The 19,873-nt window shown below is 37.1% G+C and overlaps 1 protein-coding gene across 6 annotated transcripts in view; it reads left to right on the forward strand.

Annotated features, from left to right (window-relative positions):
- Positions 1 to 19,626, forward strand: part of PRELID2 (PRELI domain containing 2) — an 82,779-nt gene extending 63,153 nt beyond the window's left edge. For all 6 annotated transcript variants that reach the window (XM_027841944.1, XM_027841946.1, XM_027841949.1 and 3 more), the window contains 2 exons: positions 16,792 to 16,861; positions 18,709 to 19,626. In XM_027841944.1, coding sequence (XP_027697745.1) covers positions 16,792 to 16,851 — 60 coding nt within the window. In that variant the 3' untranslated portion in view covers positions 16,852 to 16,861; positions 18,709 to 19,626. The remainder of the gene's footprint in view (positions 1 to 16,791; positions 16,862 to 18,708) is intronic.
- Positions 19,627 to 19,873: the final 247 nt, after the last annotated feature.

A 19,873-nucleotide genomic window follows, 5' to 3' on the forward strand; every position in this document is an offset into this window, starting at 1 on the left:
TGTTTTTCTTCATAGCAACGATTAATAGTTTTTGCTTTTGTTTTTTTTGCTTAACTAGTCTTCCAACTTAAAAAAGCCTGTGCCACATTATAGAAGAAATCAGTAACAACCCTTCCAGTTGCCAAGTTACTATGAAGGTCTTAAGTTTTCTGTGTATTTAATTAGGTTGTTTTGTAGTCTTGTTGGTTCTTGGCATTGTTTTTCATGTTCAAGCACACTTTCCTTTGTGCTTTGGCATGACTGATCCTGTTTTGCCATTGGCTTGAGTGATCCTTGAAACATTTTGACTTCACAGCAACATATAACTTGAACGATCATTGAAGTATGATTTGTAAGAGTTTTTGCACATTTACTTGGAGTAATATCCATTCTTGAAAAGGTATAGAATTAAAAACACAACAAAAGAGAGAAAAGAAATATATGTGCATGGCGTGAAATCCAGCATTCAATTAGAAAGAACTAATTGAAGGTGGGGAAGGCAGGTCAATTCCATAATGTTCAGATTTTCTGTGTCAGCCTGGTGTTGGTGGAAGCAACATGTCCATTGCTGTCACAAAATTATTGCTTGTCTCAAGTAATTTGTACATCACTATTTGCCCATACTCACATGATGCACTGGAGTCAGTAATCTTTCTGATATAACTGAAAAATTAAAAAAAAAAAACAAAACCAAGTCATCTTTCTATGCCTCAGTAACTTTTTCCTAGCCTGAATGAGACTCCAGGAAACTTAAATTAATAACAAAAGGTCTCCTTATAAGTTCAGAAACTATAGTCTCTTCTAGTTACTAAGTTGTTAGTGAATCACTATTTTTCTACTCCACAGAACTCTGTGCTCTAAAGTGATCCATGGGAAGAGGACAGTGCCTGCATGTCTGCCTTTGCACTGTGGCAGAGTGATGAAGTGATGGAGTGATGGCATAGTAGTGGTTAATTATTGTAATGATGAGATAGATTCCAGGAATGTGAGTACTGGTCTAGACAAATTGCCATCAGAGAGATTTGGGCATGCTGCCTTCTATATAGTATCAACTTATTATTTTACTGAAGTCAACTTTCTTAGTATGGGTAAGCAGTGTACCCTATAGAGGATATGTTTAGTGCTAGATGGAGACACACACACACACACACACACACACACATACACACACACACTTCTGCACTCCCACACAAAAAAGCTAACTCTAATTTGGTGACATTTTTCCAATTGGTTTACCAATTCATCAACAAAAAACACATCTCATTAAATTCTTCCATCATAGAGATTAATTATTCATTGTGAAATGGGTCTTAGCTACACGCTTCCTACTTCTTCTGGGATTGCCATGAATTTGTAGCTTTTTGAAGACTCATTTTAACAAAACAACTCCAAATGTCAGTTTGTATTTTAGCAGAAAGGACCTTTTCTTTTATTGCAGTGGTTAATATCTATAAATATGTTTCGCTGTGTATAAGAATTTTTTATAGGCATCTGCATTCCAAAACCCACTATATAAGAGGGAAAAAAACCCAAAGGATAAACCTGCCATTTGAAGGAACAAATAAATATTGCAAATAAGTTTGACATAAAGAACTACGATGTTGTAAGATACCTTCCATATATCAGTGGATTTTTTCCCCTCACTTGTTATATTTATGAAGCAAGCCTTTCAAGATTCTTCATCTGGCTTAGATCACTTGACAGTACTGATGAAATATGTACTCTCTCTCCAATTTCACAGGGTTGATTTCCGGGCTGTAAAGTCATCTCTGATGATAAAACTTTTCAGGAGCTTTACCCATGCTTAATAAATTGGCAATCTCTTACTAAGGGCAATTTCAAGTCCACTATTGAGAACTGAAATGGATTGGTCTATTTTATTTTCAGATCTTAGCTATGATCAGAATAATGCAAAGACTTTTGACTTTAATGATTTTTTTCCTGGTCAATTTTCTTTTTAAAATTAAAAGAAAATAGTGGTGCCCATGATCACGTACATCCTTTTAGCCACAACTGCCTGTCTTGCCATAATCATTAGAGACTGGTGCCCTTGGATAATATTTTTTGGGGGAAACATATCTTTTAAAATTGAAAATGAGGAAGATTTCTTTCTGAAAACGAGTATTCTGTGACAGCAGTATCTTTTGTTTCTTCTAGTGAGCTTAAATTAACATCTGCTGTGCCATGAATGAGACTTAGGAATCAAAGGTCCCTCAATGACTCAATCCCAGTTGTATAGGTTTGGTTATCAGTAATACTTTCAAGAATCCCATAAATCAGATCATCAAAATTTTGATCTGTTACACTTGATGAAACTTATTTAAAAAGTATAAAGCTAAGCTCTTAACTGAAATGACAAGGAATGATTCCTAAAGAACTATGATGAGCTGGTATTTTTCTCTTGCAGGGGGTAGTAGTCAGAATGCTTTAGCATAGTATAGTGGGAAGAACACTGGATTGAAGGTCAGAAAATCTGGGTTTTAGTCCTGATTTTTCCATCAACTTGCTATCTGACCTCGAGTAAGTTATTTCAACTTGTTAGGTCTTACTTTGCTTCTTCGTAAAATGAGGAGGCTTGGACTAGAAGTTCTCTAATGTTTCTTTCAAATCCCAAATTCTATGTTTGTTGTCTCTCCCCCTCCTCCTAACCAGCATCTTGACCCCATTAAATTATGTTAGATTTTTGTAGTGAGGACATGCAAATATCACTTGCATTTTCTGAACAGGTTCAGTCTTTAAAGTTGAGAGAGGATAGTGAGAAATGGAGATGGTAAAATCAAATGGAATTTAAGTGGTAATTTTCTGGGAATAATGAAGAATAATGATGATGATGGAATATAGGTCCAGGGTGGTTAAGTGATTTGCTCAAGGCCACACAGATTATAAATAGAAAGCTGAGATATGAACCCAGGTTCTCTGACTCCCAAGTCTTGCCATTGGGCAATATAGTCCTTAATTCTTTGTAGCTTTTCAGCTATTTGGGGAGACAATACTTTGATTCTGTGGTCTTCATTCATTTCAGAAATATCTGAGTATTGTGCTAGGTCCTAGAAGAAAGGAGCCTAAGAGCATGAGAAAATGCTAGTATCCTTCTGGTCACATAGCTGAGCAAGTAAGGGAAATGACTGAGTCTCCAGTGATTTCAGCCAAGACCAAAAATGGGTAGAGCTGGAGACCCAAAAAGGAAGAACTTTGCTTGACAGAGGTCAAAAGTGGCCTAAGAAAATAGTTTGACCTTTTACCAGAGGATGAGAACCATGTGGACTCATAGCAGAATTTAGAACCTCAAGGGTTAGGACCTAGAGATTGGGCCAGATGATTAGTCTGGATGATGAGAATAATGGAAGTATCATCTTATGGGTCTGGGATTTGGGGAAATAGCATATGAAAGAAAGCAGAGGACTAAGATGAAAGCACTGATAATGATAATATACAATATCACATACATTATGCTAGAAAGTTATACAGCAAGATGCCATGTTGGGCATGAAGGGAATTAGAAATATACACATAATAAAACATTCATGCCATCATCCTCATTTAATATTCATTAGTATGCACATGACCTTGAACTACATACATGATCTTTAAAGAAGACATGATCTCTTGACCTCATAGAGCTTATAATGCTACCAACTTGCTTGCCTTTATTAACATATAACTAGCTGCATGTCTTTCATGAAAAGTGGTCCAATGACAGCTTATCAATTTTTGGGGAAAAAATTCCACCTGAGCTATTAGTTTTCCATGTTAATTTTCCTACTCTGTTCTTGCTAATCTCAAAGAGAAAAAGAATGGAATTTATACCACCTATAAATCTTTACTTATTCCACACAAACTACCTATAGCCTTTTGTAAAAGCATAGAGCCAGTTTCAGTTTCAAAATTGAAACTGGAAGTTGTAGTCCTGGTAATGCTGCTTTAAAATAGCTTGAAAATTGGGACTGCATCTGTAGGTTATATAGGGACAAAGGTTATTTGATCTATGGATTTTTATTGTCTGGAGATCTGTCTCCTTGTTGGACCATACTGTGATGCAGGTAGAGTCTTGGTACTTTCAGACCCTCAGTTTTACCCTTGGGATTGTGAAAAGGGCATCTGACTATCTCAGACAGTCACTTACGAGGAATTTTGAAACTTCTATAACACAGTATAGTTCCTGTAAGGGTGGTACAGGGGTGGTGCAAGATTTTTAAGATCCCTGATTCCTGTTGTACGCTGGTTGTCTAAGATGTCATAACTGGCTCCCCTGGTCCTTCTTCAATACTCTTCTGGGTATAATTGTTCTAAAGTCCTCCATGTATCAATACAGTGTTAGTCCCTCTGTTTAGGTAACTCCTAGTGAGAGGCTTCCAGGAACCTAGATTAGATATAGTGCTAAGGAGGAAATGAATACATCTCAGTTTGGGGGAAAGACAAAAGAACTATTGTCCACTATGGATCCTGTTTGACTGGATTCAGATTCTATACCTCCTCGATTTACCTGTGGGATCCTATTCACTAGGACCCAAGGTGGACAGCTGGTTAGTCTTAAAGAAAAACAAACAAACTCCTAATTTATTTTAATCTGAGGGAGCTCAGAAAAATGAAAACCTGATTGAGTTGATAATTCATTTGCATAGAAATAACACCCTTCTTGTTGATACAACATTAAGTCATATAAAATCTTAGGACTATTTTTAGTAGTTTTATTGTCTAGTGTCTAAGCTATGATAAAGTAAGGATTGTGTTGGGGTATAATGGCAAAGTTTGGGAGTCAGAGGACCTGGGTTCAGACCCCAGCTTTGCCACTTACTATCCATAGGTGACCTTGAACAAATCACTTATCTCCCTGGGACTCAGTTTCCTCATCTGCGAAGTGAAAGAATGGATCAGATGATCTATAAAGTCCCTTTCAGCTCTAAATCTATGATCCAATGAACTTGGGAGTTGAACTACATTACCTAAAGTCTCTTTTGTCTTATTAATGTTGCATTTATTAATGGCCTTTTAAAATATTTTTATTCACACTCTCCACTTCAGTGTATGTTGTGATTCCATCAATGGGGTGCTCCCTTTCTTGGTGCAGATTGTAACTCATCCATTTCTTTTCATCTAGTGTAATTCTTATATTCTCATAGACCCTACTGTATGTGTTACAAACTGAATAACTAAATCTTTTTCCATTTCACAAGTATAATGATAACCATAATAATAGCTAACATTTATACAGTATTTTAACTTTTGCAAAGCACTTTTCATAAGTTATCGCATTTGATTCTCACAACAACCCTGTGAGATATGTGCTATTATCCCATTTAATTGATGAGGAAACAGGTTAGAGAGGTTAAATGACTTGTCTGAGTCTATCAAGACAGTGCTTAACCTGTTCCAATAATAATAACAGGGAGCTCATTCACAGAGGAAATTCTTGCTTTATGGTGGAGGTAGTCTATCCTTTCCACATCTAAGATCTAAGTGTTTTGGTCAGAAGGGAGAAAAATACAGCAGTATTTAGTGATACATAACTTTTGAATAGTGTTTTTAACAGTGGCAAAGGGTTTGGCTGAGCCATCTACCCTCTTTGCCTAACCCACATTAACTAACAAGCATACATTTTCAAGTGGCTTAAATACAGGGGACCAGCATAGGTATTTGAAAGACAATGTGAAGGAACTTTCCAATCCTTCCCTTTGAATTCTCTCTTTTTATCTGCTTCACGAATGGCAGTAGCTGGAAACAGTGCCTTAGACAGTCTCATCTTCCTAGATTCATAGAATTACAGAATTTACAGTTGGAAGGAACCCTGGGGATCATCTAGTCCAATCCAAATAGATTAAATAGATTCTATTTATTTATGAGATAAAGAAATTGATATCCAGAAAAGGGTGGTAACATCCCCAAGGTCACATAGCTAGTTATTTTAAGAGGTAGGACAAAAGGACAAGTCTCCTGATTACTGGTTTAGTTTATCAACTTCTCTCTCTGGCAGTTGAAGCTTTTTAAAACATTGTTGTGCAACTTACCTTCTTAGCTTTATGATACATTAAAACTTCCCTGGATTCCTTTAATTTCCAACTAAAATGCCATTTTGTACAGGAAGCCTTTCCCAGCACCTTAATTCTAGTGTCTTCTCTCTGTTAGTTCTATACTATTTTCCCCTATACAGATTGTGAAATTTCTAAGGGCAGGACTTGTCTTTTGCCTTGTTTTGTATTCTAAAGGCTTAACAAAGTATACCAGTGTACCAGGGTACATAACAGGTACTTAACAAATGTTTATTGATTGATTGTGATTGTTTGGACCCACTTTGATTGGTATAGCAGTTTTAATATGTTTTGTTTGTGAGACGGGCAGGTTTGACTCCTCATTAGGTAGTCTAGTGGCCTCTGTGTTCACTGGGGTTCATAATATTAATGCTGAACTTCGTGTGGACAGCTTATTGGCTTAGCCCATTGCAGCTCAGAAATCCCAAGTTCAAGAGATTCTCAAACCTCAGACTTCCTAGTAGTGGGAATTACAGGCATACTATACCATCTCCAGTAGGTTTATGTTCTATTAAAGACAATGGGTAGATTTAGTATATCCATGTGGGAATAATTAATCTGCATAGGAAAATCTGGTGTCAGAGTAAACAATGACTATGAAAGGAAGAGAAATTTTTCTAAAAAACAACTACCTTAAAAAAATGAAAATGATTCCATTTTTTCTCCTGCCTCATTTTTAAGCTGTAAAGAGGCATTGGAGTGCATGTGAATTTGTGAGCCTTAGGATTTTTTTTTTCAAATGACTGACCTAATCGCAGTAGGTGGATTATCTTTAGACAGTGATCTGTGTACAGAGTTTTATTTTTTGAATCTTTTGGTGGTTTTCCTTCATGTCGCTTTTGTTTTGATTGCTCTTGTTAATTTAGGGTATTAAATGCTTGATTGTTTTTAAAAAACCATTTTTCTTAAACTTTGCTATGTGTTCATTGTTTTGCCACTTCACAGGTAATTTGAAGGATGAGGAATAAAGATGAGTAATCTTATTTCTGTTGTTAATGGTAATTATAGCACTTCTGTTGTAAGTTGTAACCTGATATTCTGTTTAAGCTCCAGAGGCTTTGTCTCTTGGAAATGAAAAGCCTGTTCAGCTCTAACAGCTTCTTAGTATAAAGTGAAGGGCTCTCGTGTCTTGGTATTAGATCATCAACCAAAGAAATATAATTGGCAGATATTGTACTGAAGCAAAAACGGTTCCTACAGGGGAATGTTTGCCTTCCAGTTCCACTGGAGCATATGGGTAAAAATAGATATATTCAGAGCTATGGCCAGGTGTTTCTGTCCTTGGGGCCAATTCCAAGAGTTTCTCACTTTGTCATACTCAAGTTTGAAGAATCAAAACTATTTCTATATATACATGGAGTGGGAGGTGGGGGGGTAGGGTGGAGAGTGAGCCCTTAGCCATCCAGTTTGTGTTTCATTATTACCAAAAAAAAAAAGGCTAGGAAACCCAACCTTAGCATAATAAGACTGGTTCTATGAATAGCAGAGCTTAGAATTCAGAGTATCTTACAGTGAATGATTTGTTAAGGAGATGCCTGTGAAAGTACCAACTATATTCTTCCTTTCCATTAAGGACTATGAGAATTTCATATTCTCATTAAAGAGAGGGAAAAGTTTTGTAGCATGAAATGGAGATAAATCTGGATTATTGTGTCAGTTAACTGTTCTGGCCTTGACACTTAAGGTGTAATGATTTGGGTTGCCTCTCAACACAAAAATGAATCATACTCAAGACCGAGTTTCTAAACTTCTAAGGGAAAATTATATTATGTCATATATTCTAACACGGTATTTGTATTTGATAAGAAGCCCACTTCAGATGCTCTGGAGATGTGATTATTCAAGGGAGTCAGTGAGAAAAGTACCTTTACATTTTTCATAGACATTATTTACTTTCTTTTCTAAAGTCCTACCCTAATGTCTTATTGTGGAATGGAGATGATTCTGGGTTCTTGAAGGCTATTCCAGTAGGAACAAAAATTCTGGTAGTTCCTACCAGGTGGGAAAGACTTCAGGTATGGGCCCAGTGACAAACTGTATGACTGTTGTCTGAGGACCATGACCCTGGATGAACTAACTCAGTGAGACTCATAGCCATTTTGGTTTCTGGGGTGATGAATTTTTTTTAACCGCAGCCATTCTCCAAGGCCATTTACTAAATTACAGAGAGGGTTGCAATCTGTACAGTGGAAAGAGTATCCAAACTGACACAATCACAGATCTTTGAAGTATGATTTATTCACTTTGTACATATGACAGCATGGTGCAATGGAAAGAGCACTGGATTCAGAGAGGATAGGGGAAGGGTTCAAATCCCAGCTTTGCTACTTATTATCTGTGTGACCTTGGGCAAAGGGCATAAGCTCTTTGGGCCTCAGTTTCCTCATCTATGGAAGGAGGTTGTTGGATTGGATGATACATGAGGTTTGTTCTAGCTCCAGCTCCAGTGAAATCCTAACCTGGTGTCTCATCATGGTTTGGATGAAATCCTAGGTTCTCGAAGGGTATACCAATTGATCACAGACTCTGGACTGAAGAAAGGGTTCCCTAAATGGTCCTGGTGATGAACTGTGTTTGTCTAAGGACTGGTCTATTCAAATTTGTGGAGCCATGTTACTAGAAAATTGGTCACCAAATGATGATTTTTTGTGGGGTGGGAAAGCGGAAGCACAGCAACTCAAGAAAGATCGCATTACAAAATTTTACATCTTTTGAAATACTGAAGTAAGTATGCCTTATATTCATACCTTTATTTCTATATCTAACATAGTTTTTAGAATATGAAGTTGGCTACTTTTTGCTCATTTTAGGGGGAAATAAAATATTTTGAAGATAGAATTACCTTCATCTTCATTATTGATTCCCTCTATGAATATGTTCCTATGGTACGCCAATTTGCTCTAGTTAGGTTTAATGAAAACAGTTTTAAATTGACATATCAGGTTGCACTCTGGAACTTCTTTCAGCACACGGGCCCTCCTTTCTCTGGAACAGCCTACTACCCCCTCTCTGTGGCCTATTCGCCACAGAACATCCTTCCATAAGGCCTACTCCCTCTTCTCCAGTTGGTAAGTTCCTTCTGGGCTCTCCATTTTGTGGAGGGGTTGTGCATAATCTTCATTCTCCTTCTAGCCCTGTTGCTGACCTCCTTTGGACTTCAAAACCATGTCTCCATTCAGAGTACCTTGATTTTCTGCTCATCCCCTATCCTTTTCATCTCCCCTTTTCTGTGTTGTCTTCTTCTATTGATAATCCCTGCTCCTTGAGGACAGACATTATCTTTTTGCTTGAGGCAGCTAGGTGGCACACTGAATAGAGCATTGGGCCTGGAGTCAGAAAGACTTGAGTTCAAGTCCAACCTCAGATACTTACTAGCAGTGTGACACTAGGCAAGTCATTTAATTTTTTTTTTTTTGTGAGGCAGTTGGGGTTAAGTGACTTGCCCAAGGTCACACAGCTAGTACATGTCAAGTGTTTGGTCTGAGGCCGGATTTGAACTCAGGTCCTTCTGACTTCAGGGCCGGTGCTCTATCCACTGCACCACCTAGCTGCCCCCAAGTCATTTAATTTGAAAAGCACTTAGCACAGTACCTGGCAAGCATTATATAAATGTTAGTCATCATCATCATTATCATCATCATCATCATTATTATTATTTATATCACCTACATTTAGCATAGTGGCTGGCGCATAGAGAGAACTTTATAAATGCTTATTTTTTTCTTTTTTTCTCTTTCCTCATAAACACATAAAAGTACAATATTAGATAAGAAGTCACTTTACTATAATATATAATGTTTTAGGAAAGTAATGATAAAAAATTTAATAATGACAATAATATTTTATGAAGCTTTAAAATACTGTTGAGGGTTAATTGTACTCCTTTTCTCTCAGGATCATGGAAGCAAGAATCCAGAGCTTGAAGCGACCATTATGAGGAATGGGTTGAACTTTCTTAGGCAAAGAATGACAAATTAATTTAAAATATCATTTCAGAGACCATAGTCCAGCCCTCCCATTTTATAGATATGGAAACTTGGGCTCCCAGAGGCTAAATGACTTTACCAAGGTTATGCTGATAATAAATGGCAGAACTGGTATTTGAACCCAGGTGATGCTACATAGTTAGTGTTTTTTTCCACTGTACTACCTACTTTACCTCCCAGAACAGACTCCGATCTAGGTGTGCTTTAATTTATACACTAGATATTTTGTCAAAAAGTTGTACTTCAAGCAACTTTTTAAAAAATTGCAGGCAACTCCTCCAAAGTCCCCATCTAAAGAGGGCTCAGAACAGGCCAGGGGGCATCTCTTCATTTCTAACTAGTGATACTGCTTGGATTTACCTTCACCTTCATCATGCCCCCTGGCTACATACTTTTCTTTCCCCCTACCAACTCCACCTTATGTGTGCTTTCTTCTTCCATTAATAGATGGTAAGCTCCTTGAAGGCAGAGACTGTCTTACTTTCTCTTATATGCATCCCCAGTGCTTTGCTCTGTGCCTACAGTGTTGTAGGTGCTTAATAAAATTTTAATTGTATTGTAAATAAAATTAATTTTAAATGAATGAGGGGAGGTGACTAGTGACTATTAAAAAAAGAGTTCTGATATGAATTCTTTCACATGGAGAAGAATCCATTTAAAATAGAAATGTAAACTGGGATCTGAATGCTTTTCCTCTGTGTCTGTTGAAATCTTTCTCATTCTTCAAAATGTCTCTTTGATCCTGCCTTATCCATTAAACCTTCCATGACCACCACAACTCACACTGACCTGAACTTCTCTGAACTCTTACAGTACTTGCTAAGACTGCTAATTTCAGCACTAAATCCTCTGCTGTCCTGGATTGCTACTAAATTATTTCAGTAGAGCTTGTGTCCCCAACAAGATTGTCATCTCCTGAAGGTCAGGGACCCAGGCATTGTTCTCTGTGTCTCTGTTTCTGTGTCTTTTCTCTTCTCTCTTCCCCTCCCCAAACCTGGACAAACCTGTTATTTAAGTTTGGGGGTGGGAGATTTATGTATTGTCTTGAATTATTCAAAGCAGATATACAGTCTAGTCTACATTCATTAGAAATTATATAGTCCCCTGTTTTAAAGGCAAAGCACTGGTTTTAGAGTCAGAAGACCTGGGCTCAAGTTTGAATGTAGACACTTTATGATAGCTTCATCACTTGCAAAGATGCAAATTAATAAGGAGAATTGCACTTTTGTATATTATTCTGACCAACAAGAACGTTTTTTGATCTGGAGAACAGGAGACTGGGAGAAAAGGGGCAGGGCTATGGTAGCGAACCTGCTTTCAGAAAGGCGGTCATGAGAAATACTTCATCCTAGAAGCAACATATGGAAGTTGTAAAGCCTCACATCCCTCATATTAAAGTAGCACACATTTCTTAATTTCCTAACAACCAGGGCTGTCCCAAAGTACAATGGGCTATTTCCAGGGATAGTGGAATAGTCATTGACTTCTCATTGAAACCTGGTGAACCTGGTGTTGGATGGCTACTTCATAGTCTATAGTTTATATAGAGCTAGAGCTAGAAGAGGCCTTAGCAATCATCGAATCCAACTTCCTCATTTTACAGATGAGGAAATGGAGACCCAGGGAGGTTGGGCATGTCATAAATGAGAAATTCCCATGCAGATATGAGTTGGAGTTGATGGCTTCTAAGACCCTCCCAGAGCTTTTTGGTGGTTTTTTAATTGCTATGTGACTCCAGGCAAAGGATTTCACCTCTCTGGGCACATCTAGAAAATGGAGGTTATAATACCTGGAAGGGTGGTTATGAGCATGGCCATTTACAGACCTTAAAGTACTCTACAAATTTGAACTGTTATTTTTATTATCATCATCATTGGCTTTTACATTAGCAGGTATTGTTCCTCAAAGTACATAATTAGAGACTTTAGCATGATAGGGGACCAAAGGTGCTTTCCATTACAATGCTTCTCTGAAATAATTAGCTCCCACGATCATACTACTTATTATTCAGAAGTCCAAGCTCTTAAAGACTAATAACAGTAGGCCAGATTACACCCTCTGTAAGCAATGACCAGCAAGAAAGCATGATTTCCAGAGGGGTCTTATGCACCGATTTGTTATCATAGTGATAATTAAATGAACATTTCCATTTTGTTAAGAGTTCCCTTCAGAAATACCTCTAAAAGACTGCTTTTGAAAACCTATGGTTCCTCATTGGATGTAATGATCCTATTGGGGACCTCCTATATAAATCCTGGTTTTCTCAAGAAAGCATCATGTTGATATTTATGAAAAGGGTTTTGACCTAGATTTAGCTGACTTTAGTTCCCAACTTCCCTGATCTTTCTCTTAGGCAGCCTTTGAGTTTTCAGTAATGATCAGTTATTGCTTAGGGACTCTTAAAATGGGAAGCTTGTAAAGTGTTTTTGCATCTTAAAAGCTCTGCAGTTCTTTCAGGAGGGTATATTTGGCAAATGCTGCTCTGCAGCATTAGGGAAATGAGTCTATGAGATAGCCCACTTCCATGTTCTTTTGCAAATGGAGAAAGATTGCTTTGTCATAAAACAAAAAATCCTCCAAGGGGAAGGAGAATAATAAAATAAATTGTTTTATGGTTTGTCAGTCAAGAAGCTTTTAAGCCATATCTATATAAAGGAGGATGTTTTAGTGAGGCATCAATGTTTGTTCTGTATTGGAAGTGCAGCAACATATTATAAAGGGTATGATTTAGTGCCCTTAAGTTGGATCTCCGTAGGTAGAGATTTAGGTGTTTGAACTTTATTTGGAAGAATTGTATCAAGTGGATTTTTACCTTTGACCATTTCAATGCAACAAGTATTATTAAGTACCCATGATGTACCAGTCACTGTGCTGGGCATTGGGGATACAAAGGCAAAAATAAAACTTCAGGAAAGTTGCATTCTACTGGAGGGATGTGGTGGGATACAATAAAGAATCTTAGATTTAAGAGATGGAAAGAACCTTAGAGGCCCTCTAGTTCAACTCCCTCATTTTACAGGTGAGGAAACTGAGCCACAGAACTTTTAAGTTCCTTCTCCAATGTCACAGAGATAACAAGTAATGGAGGTGGCATTTGAACCCAGGTCCTTTGACTCCACATGCAGTGTTCTTATCCCTGTATTAGACCAACAATTTGATGAGGGGAGAGCATTAATGATAGAGGTTTGTGGGTGTGGCATGAGGGAAGACACCTTTTAATAGGTGAACTGACCCTTAAAGGAAGTTAAGGATGCTATGAGGCAGAGATGAAGGTGAGTGCATACCAGGCATTGGGGAAAGTCTGAGAAAAGCCAGAAAGGTGCAAGATGGGATGATAAATTCAACAAACAACTAGTAAGTCAGACTTGATAAAATATGGTATGTGAGGAGAGTTAGATGAATTACAGGTGAAATTGTAGGGTGAAGCCAGGTTGTAGAGAGTTTCCACATTACGTGACAGACTGAGGAGTTTGCATTTTATCCCAGAGGTCATAGGGAGCCACTTAAGGTCTCTAAGCAAGGGAATTCTGTAGTCAGACTTTGATATTTCTTACTGAAAAGATCCTAAGCAATTGCTTGCCCTGCTCCATTAAAGGTTTTTTTTTTTTAATAGATTTGGTCTCACTCTACTTGCCTAACCATTCAGACTAAAATGGTAGTGGAAAGGGGAAAAAAAAAGAGAAAAATCAGCTGTCATATTATGAACATAATTGATTCAGTAAATAATGTTTTTTAATTCCCAAGGCAAACCTGAGAGGCTTCACTTATGTTAATTAGTGCTCTGTTCTGTAAATGGCGGCCTTCTTTATTTAGACAGATGGGCACAGTTCACCCATCTCTCACTTTCTGTGGAAGAAGCATGCTTTGTTTTTTGTTTTTTTTTTTAAAGAAAGATCATCTAAATTTATGTGTAAAATTTAAAAAAAAAAGGATTTTGAAAAGTTTCTGTGAAATTAGTATTGTCTTTATTGAGCTTATAACAGCACACATGGCTGTCTTTGTATAAATTTTTTTTTTAGGGGGGAAGTAGAGCAGGTTGAGGTCCCAAATTACAACTGTCTAAAAGTTATAGGTCCTTACCTGAATAAGAACTGAGAGCATTTCTCCAGCACTGGAAATTTTATTTTATTCTCTCCCATTTCTTTTTGTTTTGGAAGGAAACTGACCCAGGGTCTATGTGGTGTACAGTATGTCTTCAGCATTTATTTTAGAGAATCTCCCCAAATTTCTGGTGATATCTGTCACTTATTCAGCCAGAAGTTTCTATAATTGGCATTGGGTCTTGCTAATAAAGTAATTACTATTCCTAGTGATGACCACATAAGTTGTCACATTGCCTTGTGGATTATCCTAGAAATTTGTTCAGTATTATGTCCAATTGAATTTCTTTGAATTTTCTGTATGATCCCTTGACTTTTCCAGAGTCTAGAGCACTGGAACAGAATAATCATTCAATCAGTAAGCATTTATTAAGCACCTTCTCTATTTAAGGTGTGGTGCTAAGTGCTGGGGATTAAAAAAAATTTAAAAAATGTCCCTGCCCTCAAGGCACTAGCATTTTATAGGGGAAAAAGTTCATTTTTTCTTTGTATTCCCCAGTGGCTGGTACAGGGCCTAACATGAGTAGATGCTTAACCCTTGCTTATTAGATTGATTGATCCATAACTATTGTCCATCATCTCCCTAGCTTTCAGAACACCAAAATTAAAAAATGTCCTGGAGGATTTAATGCTTTTATCCTTTAATTCTTGTTATCCTGATTGATGGTTGCCTCAGGTGACCACTACATCTTGGCAAGGCTCCAACCATACTTCACTTCCAGGCAATCTTCTTACCACCAGAATGCTATCTTGAATCACCCTTCACAACCTTCCTTCCTTCTCCCTTCCCTGCTTAGAGCCATAATCATACCATCTCTCCTTGGTTCTAGACAAGATAAATTGTTGGCTCTATGGTACCACTCAGCATCTGTTTAACTTTCCAAACCAAAACATCCCCACCTGGACACCACTCTCCTGTATCATTGCTTCCCTCTATAAGTATAAGAATACCTTGAAGACAGGGATTGCCTTCATTTTTGTATTTGTATTTCCAGTACTCAGTATTTCTTGTAGGTCTTAATGTAAGCTTGATAACTACTTTTTCATCCATCCATCCATCCATCCATCTATCCATCCATCCATCCATTCATTCTGTAGTTTCTTCCATCTGAGTCATGCCTTTTTAAGCTTACCCTTAATTCTCCCAATAAAGGAAAGACATCTGGCCTTTCCTTCTTTTCCCTACATCTAGCCTTTGACTTCCTCAAGACCTAATTTTAATTATATTATTGTTTATACTTTTCTGTCTCTGGCAAATGTTTCCTGTGTGATCTGGACAAATCACTTAAACTCCTAGTGCTCTAGATAACTCTCTGAAGATTATAAGTTTCAGAGAAGGTGTGGTGGCCTGCATGGGGAGGAATTTGCTTCTCTGGGAATTGTCTGTATCAATGAAGTCACAGATCTAGTCTCTATCTCTTCAGTTTATACTCTTTTTAGTTTCTCCTACGAGAGGTCTTTCTCTTACCCCACTGATTCATGGCCTTGTGATAAATGTGCCAAGAAAGAAACAGTGGTAGCAAGGTAGGCTGTTTCCATATTTTACTCTCCTTGACTGGACAGTGAAGTACAGCTTTGTTAGCATCTCCCCATGATAGAATTTGTTTTCTCACTGATCTTCAGTTTTTTTTTTATATTCCTTGTTACATCATTCCTTCCTATATGGTTCTCACAGAAGAATATTGTCTCATATCTAAAAGAGTCTTTAGAGATCATCTAGTCTAATGTCCTCATATGCTGTAGAGGGAACTTGAGGCTCTGAGAAGTGACTTGCCCCCAGGCTCTGCTGGAGTGCAGGGCCTGAAACATAGTTTTTCTGATTCCCAGGACAAAGTTCTCTTTACTTCAGATACCACACTAAGGTAGCTGTGTGCTCTTTGTGTTTTCCAGATCCAACCTCCTTATGGAGGCAAGGCTAAGTGGGTAGAGATTTACAGTTTTGTTTTATAGTTAGATGTTTGCAACAGCTAGAGGAAAAGGGAGGAAGAGGAGACATTTTCATTGTTTCTTTCCTTCATTAGTTTTTCCAGCCTCATTACCATCTGTGTCAGAGCTTCACTTCTTCCTTACCTCTGCCTCTAGGGTCCCTCTCTTTCTTTATTTCTTTTTTTTTTTTTTTTTTTGCAAGCCAATAGGGTGAAGTGACTTGCCAAGGGTCACACAGCTAGTAAGTGTCAAGTTTCTGAGGCCAGATTTGAACTCAGGTCTTCCTGAATGCAGGGCCAGAACTCTATCCATTGTGATCTAGCTGCCCCAGTCCCTCTCTTTCTTTAACACACACCTTAAGCAACATATTACACATGAGACTTTTCCTGATCTGCCCCAACCTCCAGTGCTCTCCCTCCTGAACTACATTGAATTTAATTACTTCATATTTGTTCATATTTTTCCACTTCATTTTTATGCTGTATATATTTATATATGTACTTGTTTTCTCCATTAGAATGTAAGCTCCCTCTGGCTATGGATTGTTTCATTCTTAATACTTGTATCCACAGTATTGAGCACCATGCCTGTCAAATAACTTGTTGATGGATTAGAAATTCTATATTTGTGGCATTATGATGAACCTAATTCTTTGATGGAAAACATGACTATATATTAATAGCCTTGGACTCCTTGAAGGAAAAGGGTATGATAATCATGAAAGTATGTATATATTAAATATAGCATACTGATCTTTCTTCCTTATTCTCACAGGGAATTAGAATAATGGAAACTCTTCTGAAAGAACAATGTGGGACCCCTTTACCTGAATAAAGAATGATCAGTAAGTATCAAAAACAAAGTCTGGATCACTTTCTCTATCGGTTTATAGTAAGTTTTATGGATCCAGAGCTGTAGCTCTGTGCTCTGAAGTCCACCTCACATGTGTAGTACACTTGTTCAATATTCTTAGTTTGTATTGTTCTTAGGCAAGATTTAGGATCACAGCTGAATTTGAATAGTGGACAACTTGCTATAGCTCTGCAACTCTGAACGTGGTATGAACTTGCAAGAAAATTCTCAAGAAAGCAAAAGACCCACAGTGAACTGGGCCTCATGAAATTGCTAAGAATAATGAAGGGGGCTTTTAAAACCTTGTTTAGAGTAAGAAGGGGAATGGAAAAGGGTCTTTATGTTTGAGGTGATTGGTATGATATTAACAGATGACAGAGAGAAAACAAGCTTATTTAGTTCTTGGAGACAGAACCTAGCTGCTTTACATAAGCTTGTTTCTAATTCCAGATAATAAAGTACATTCCAGGATACTGAAAGAACTTACAGATATGACTGTATAATTATTGTATATCAATATCAATCAAGAAGAATTTATTAAGCACCTATTATATGGCATACAGACAGTGTCCTAGGTACTAGGTATACAAATGCAATGAATTAAATAATCCCTAATCACAATTCTAACTATTGAGAGATCCTGGAATTGGGCCCTGGAGGTTGCCTTCTCTTTTGGTCTTCCTTACTCATTTGATATCATTTATTATGGAGCATAAACAAAAAAAAAATGGAAGATGTGATGTTCAATCCACTTTATTATCTTTTGCAACTTGTTAGTAGTTTTGATTAAATTTGTGTGATAGGACAAACTTGTATGGCTTGTTTAAAATTGTTAGTTGTATCCATGGTTTTAAACTACCCCTGTTCTCATTTGTAACTGGTGAGGCCTATACTCTTTTTTTTTTAATTTTTATTAATTTATTTTGATTTATCAATAATCACTTCCATATGCTTTTGAGTTTAAAAATTTTCTCCCCCTTCCTCCCCGCCACCCTCCCCAAGACGGCACACAATCTGATATAGACTATACATTTACATTCATATTAAACATATTTTCACATTAGTGATGTTGTAAGTAGAAATTAAAACCAATAGGAGGAACCATCAGAAAGAGGAAACAAAACTCAATAGAAGAGAAAAAATAACAATTCAGCTTCCATAGTTCTTTGTTTGGGTGTGGATAGTGAGGCCTATACTCTTAAACCTACTCTTTATCTTACTGCCAAATAATATCACTTTCTACTCTTAAGTATGATGCTCGTGTTCTGGGATTCTATAAAGAGTTTTTAGTTTTGATGGGACTTTAGTACAGCTGATACTCATTTGAACAACCTGGCCTACTCTTTAAGTGGGTATGGGAAAGCTGGAAAGGTTGTTTCATCATGGGCTAAAATAAAGATACATAAATCTCACCAAGCAATTTGCTTGTGGCACTGCTACTGACAAATCCATTTGACATGTTTTTGATTCCTTTTCAGTTTTGAATAAAACAAATAGTCCTGGCATCAGTTTGTTCATGCTTCTGACAGCTGAGAGAACCAGTGCTTATTGGAATTTGATAACATAGCAAGATTCTGTACTATCACTATGATTAAGATCCCAATTTGAGCTATCTCTTACTCCTCATTTAGCTATTAGTATTGGGAAGTTAGACTTAAAGGGAGGTGCTAACTTTATTTTAAGATCATTACTCGACAGAAATGTAATTTCTTCAAGAATGACCCGTTGTCATAGAATTCAAATGACTCTTGAGTTGCTACAGAAAAAAAGAGCAAATTAACTATTGATTAGAAGTGTGTATTTATTAGACGATAAAGCTTGCTTTCTTTGCCTTATAAGGAGGAGTTGAGTCCATGTCTGCGGTTCCAAGAAAACAATGCCTTTGTTGCCACTGCATTTCCAAAACCTTTGGGTATTCCAGCCGTAGAGTGAGAAGGGCTCAAGGATACAACATGGATGGCTTGAAGAAAAGGCACTAGCCTTCTACAAGTATTTAAAAGGATATACTCTTCTGGAAGTACAGTTCCTTTTCCATTTGTTATAGAAAATGCAACTCTTGGGGATAAGTTCTTCAATTTGAATTTTACTTTGAAAATGAAAAAGATACAATGTTTAGGATAATTTTTGCTAATTAGTGATTCCTAGAATTATTTCTATAATTCTCTTGTGCCATAAAAGCAACAAGAATTGTTTAAGAAGACTGAATCTTGGTCTTCTATGTGCATGGAACATCACTATAGCCATAAGATCATGTGGATTAGTAAATTTAAGTTCAACTCTTATATAAACTAAGGAATTGCATTTTGAACCTGAGATGGCCTGTGGTAGTCATGCTGTTGGATTATGTTGAAAACAAATTACCTTTATAGTGCATACATTATGATGGTTTGATATCCTTTTCATAACCCTCAAAAGAAACACATTTGCTATCTATCCTATAATAACCATTTTATATTCTGATATTCTAGCTAAATCCATGCTGTTTAGCAGAGCATTAGGTTGGAAATTAGGAGACTTGAGTTATAGTCTTGACTGACTCAGGTCACTTAACTAATGTTAATTTTCTTATATGTTAAGAGGGGTAAGACTTGCCCTACCAACCTTATTGGGTTGTTGGGAAGGAATGAAAGAGGCAAGCATTTATTAAGTGTCTAATATATGTCAGACAATGCTAAGAACTTTATATTATCTTGTTTTATCTTCACAACAACCTTGGAAGGTAGGTGTTATTATTATCCCCATTTTATAGATGAAGAAACTGAGGTAAACAGAGGTTAAATGACTTGCTCAGGGTCACACAGTTAGGAAGTACCTGAGGCTGGAAATGAACTGTGCCACCTAGATCAAGTCAGATAATAGATGTGAAAGCACTTTGAAAAAATGAAGGCAATACAATTATTTCTTAAAAACCACAGTCCAGTACTGCTTTATCCTATGAGAGGAAGACAAAATAAGCAAAACATAAATGAAGCATGTTAGTGGTGTTCCTAACCAAACGTTTGGG

The sequence above is a fragment of the Vombatus ursinus genome, unplaced genomic scaffold, assembly GCF_900497805.2.
Source record: "Vombatus ursinus unplaced genomic scaffold, bare-nosed wombat genome assembly UNPS02014863.1, whole genome shotgun sequence".
Classification (NCBI taxonomy): domain Eukaryota; kingdom Metazoa; phylum Chordata; class Mammalia; order Diprotodontia; family Vombatidae; genus Vombatus; species Vombatus ursinus.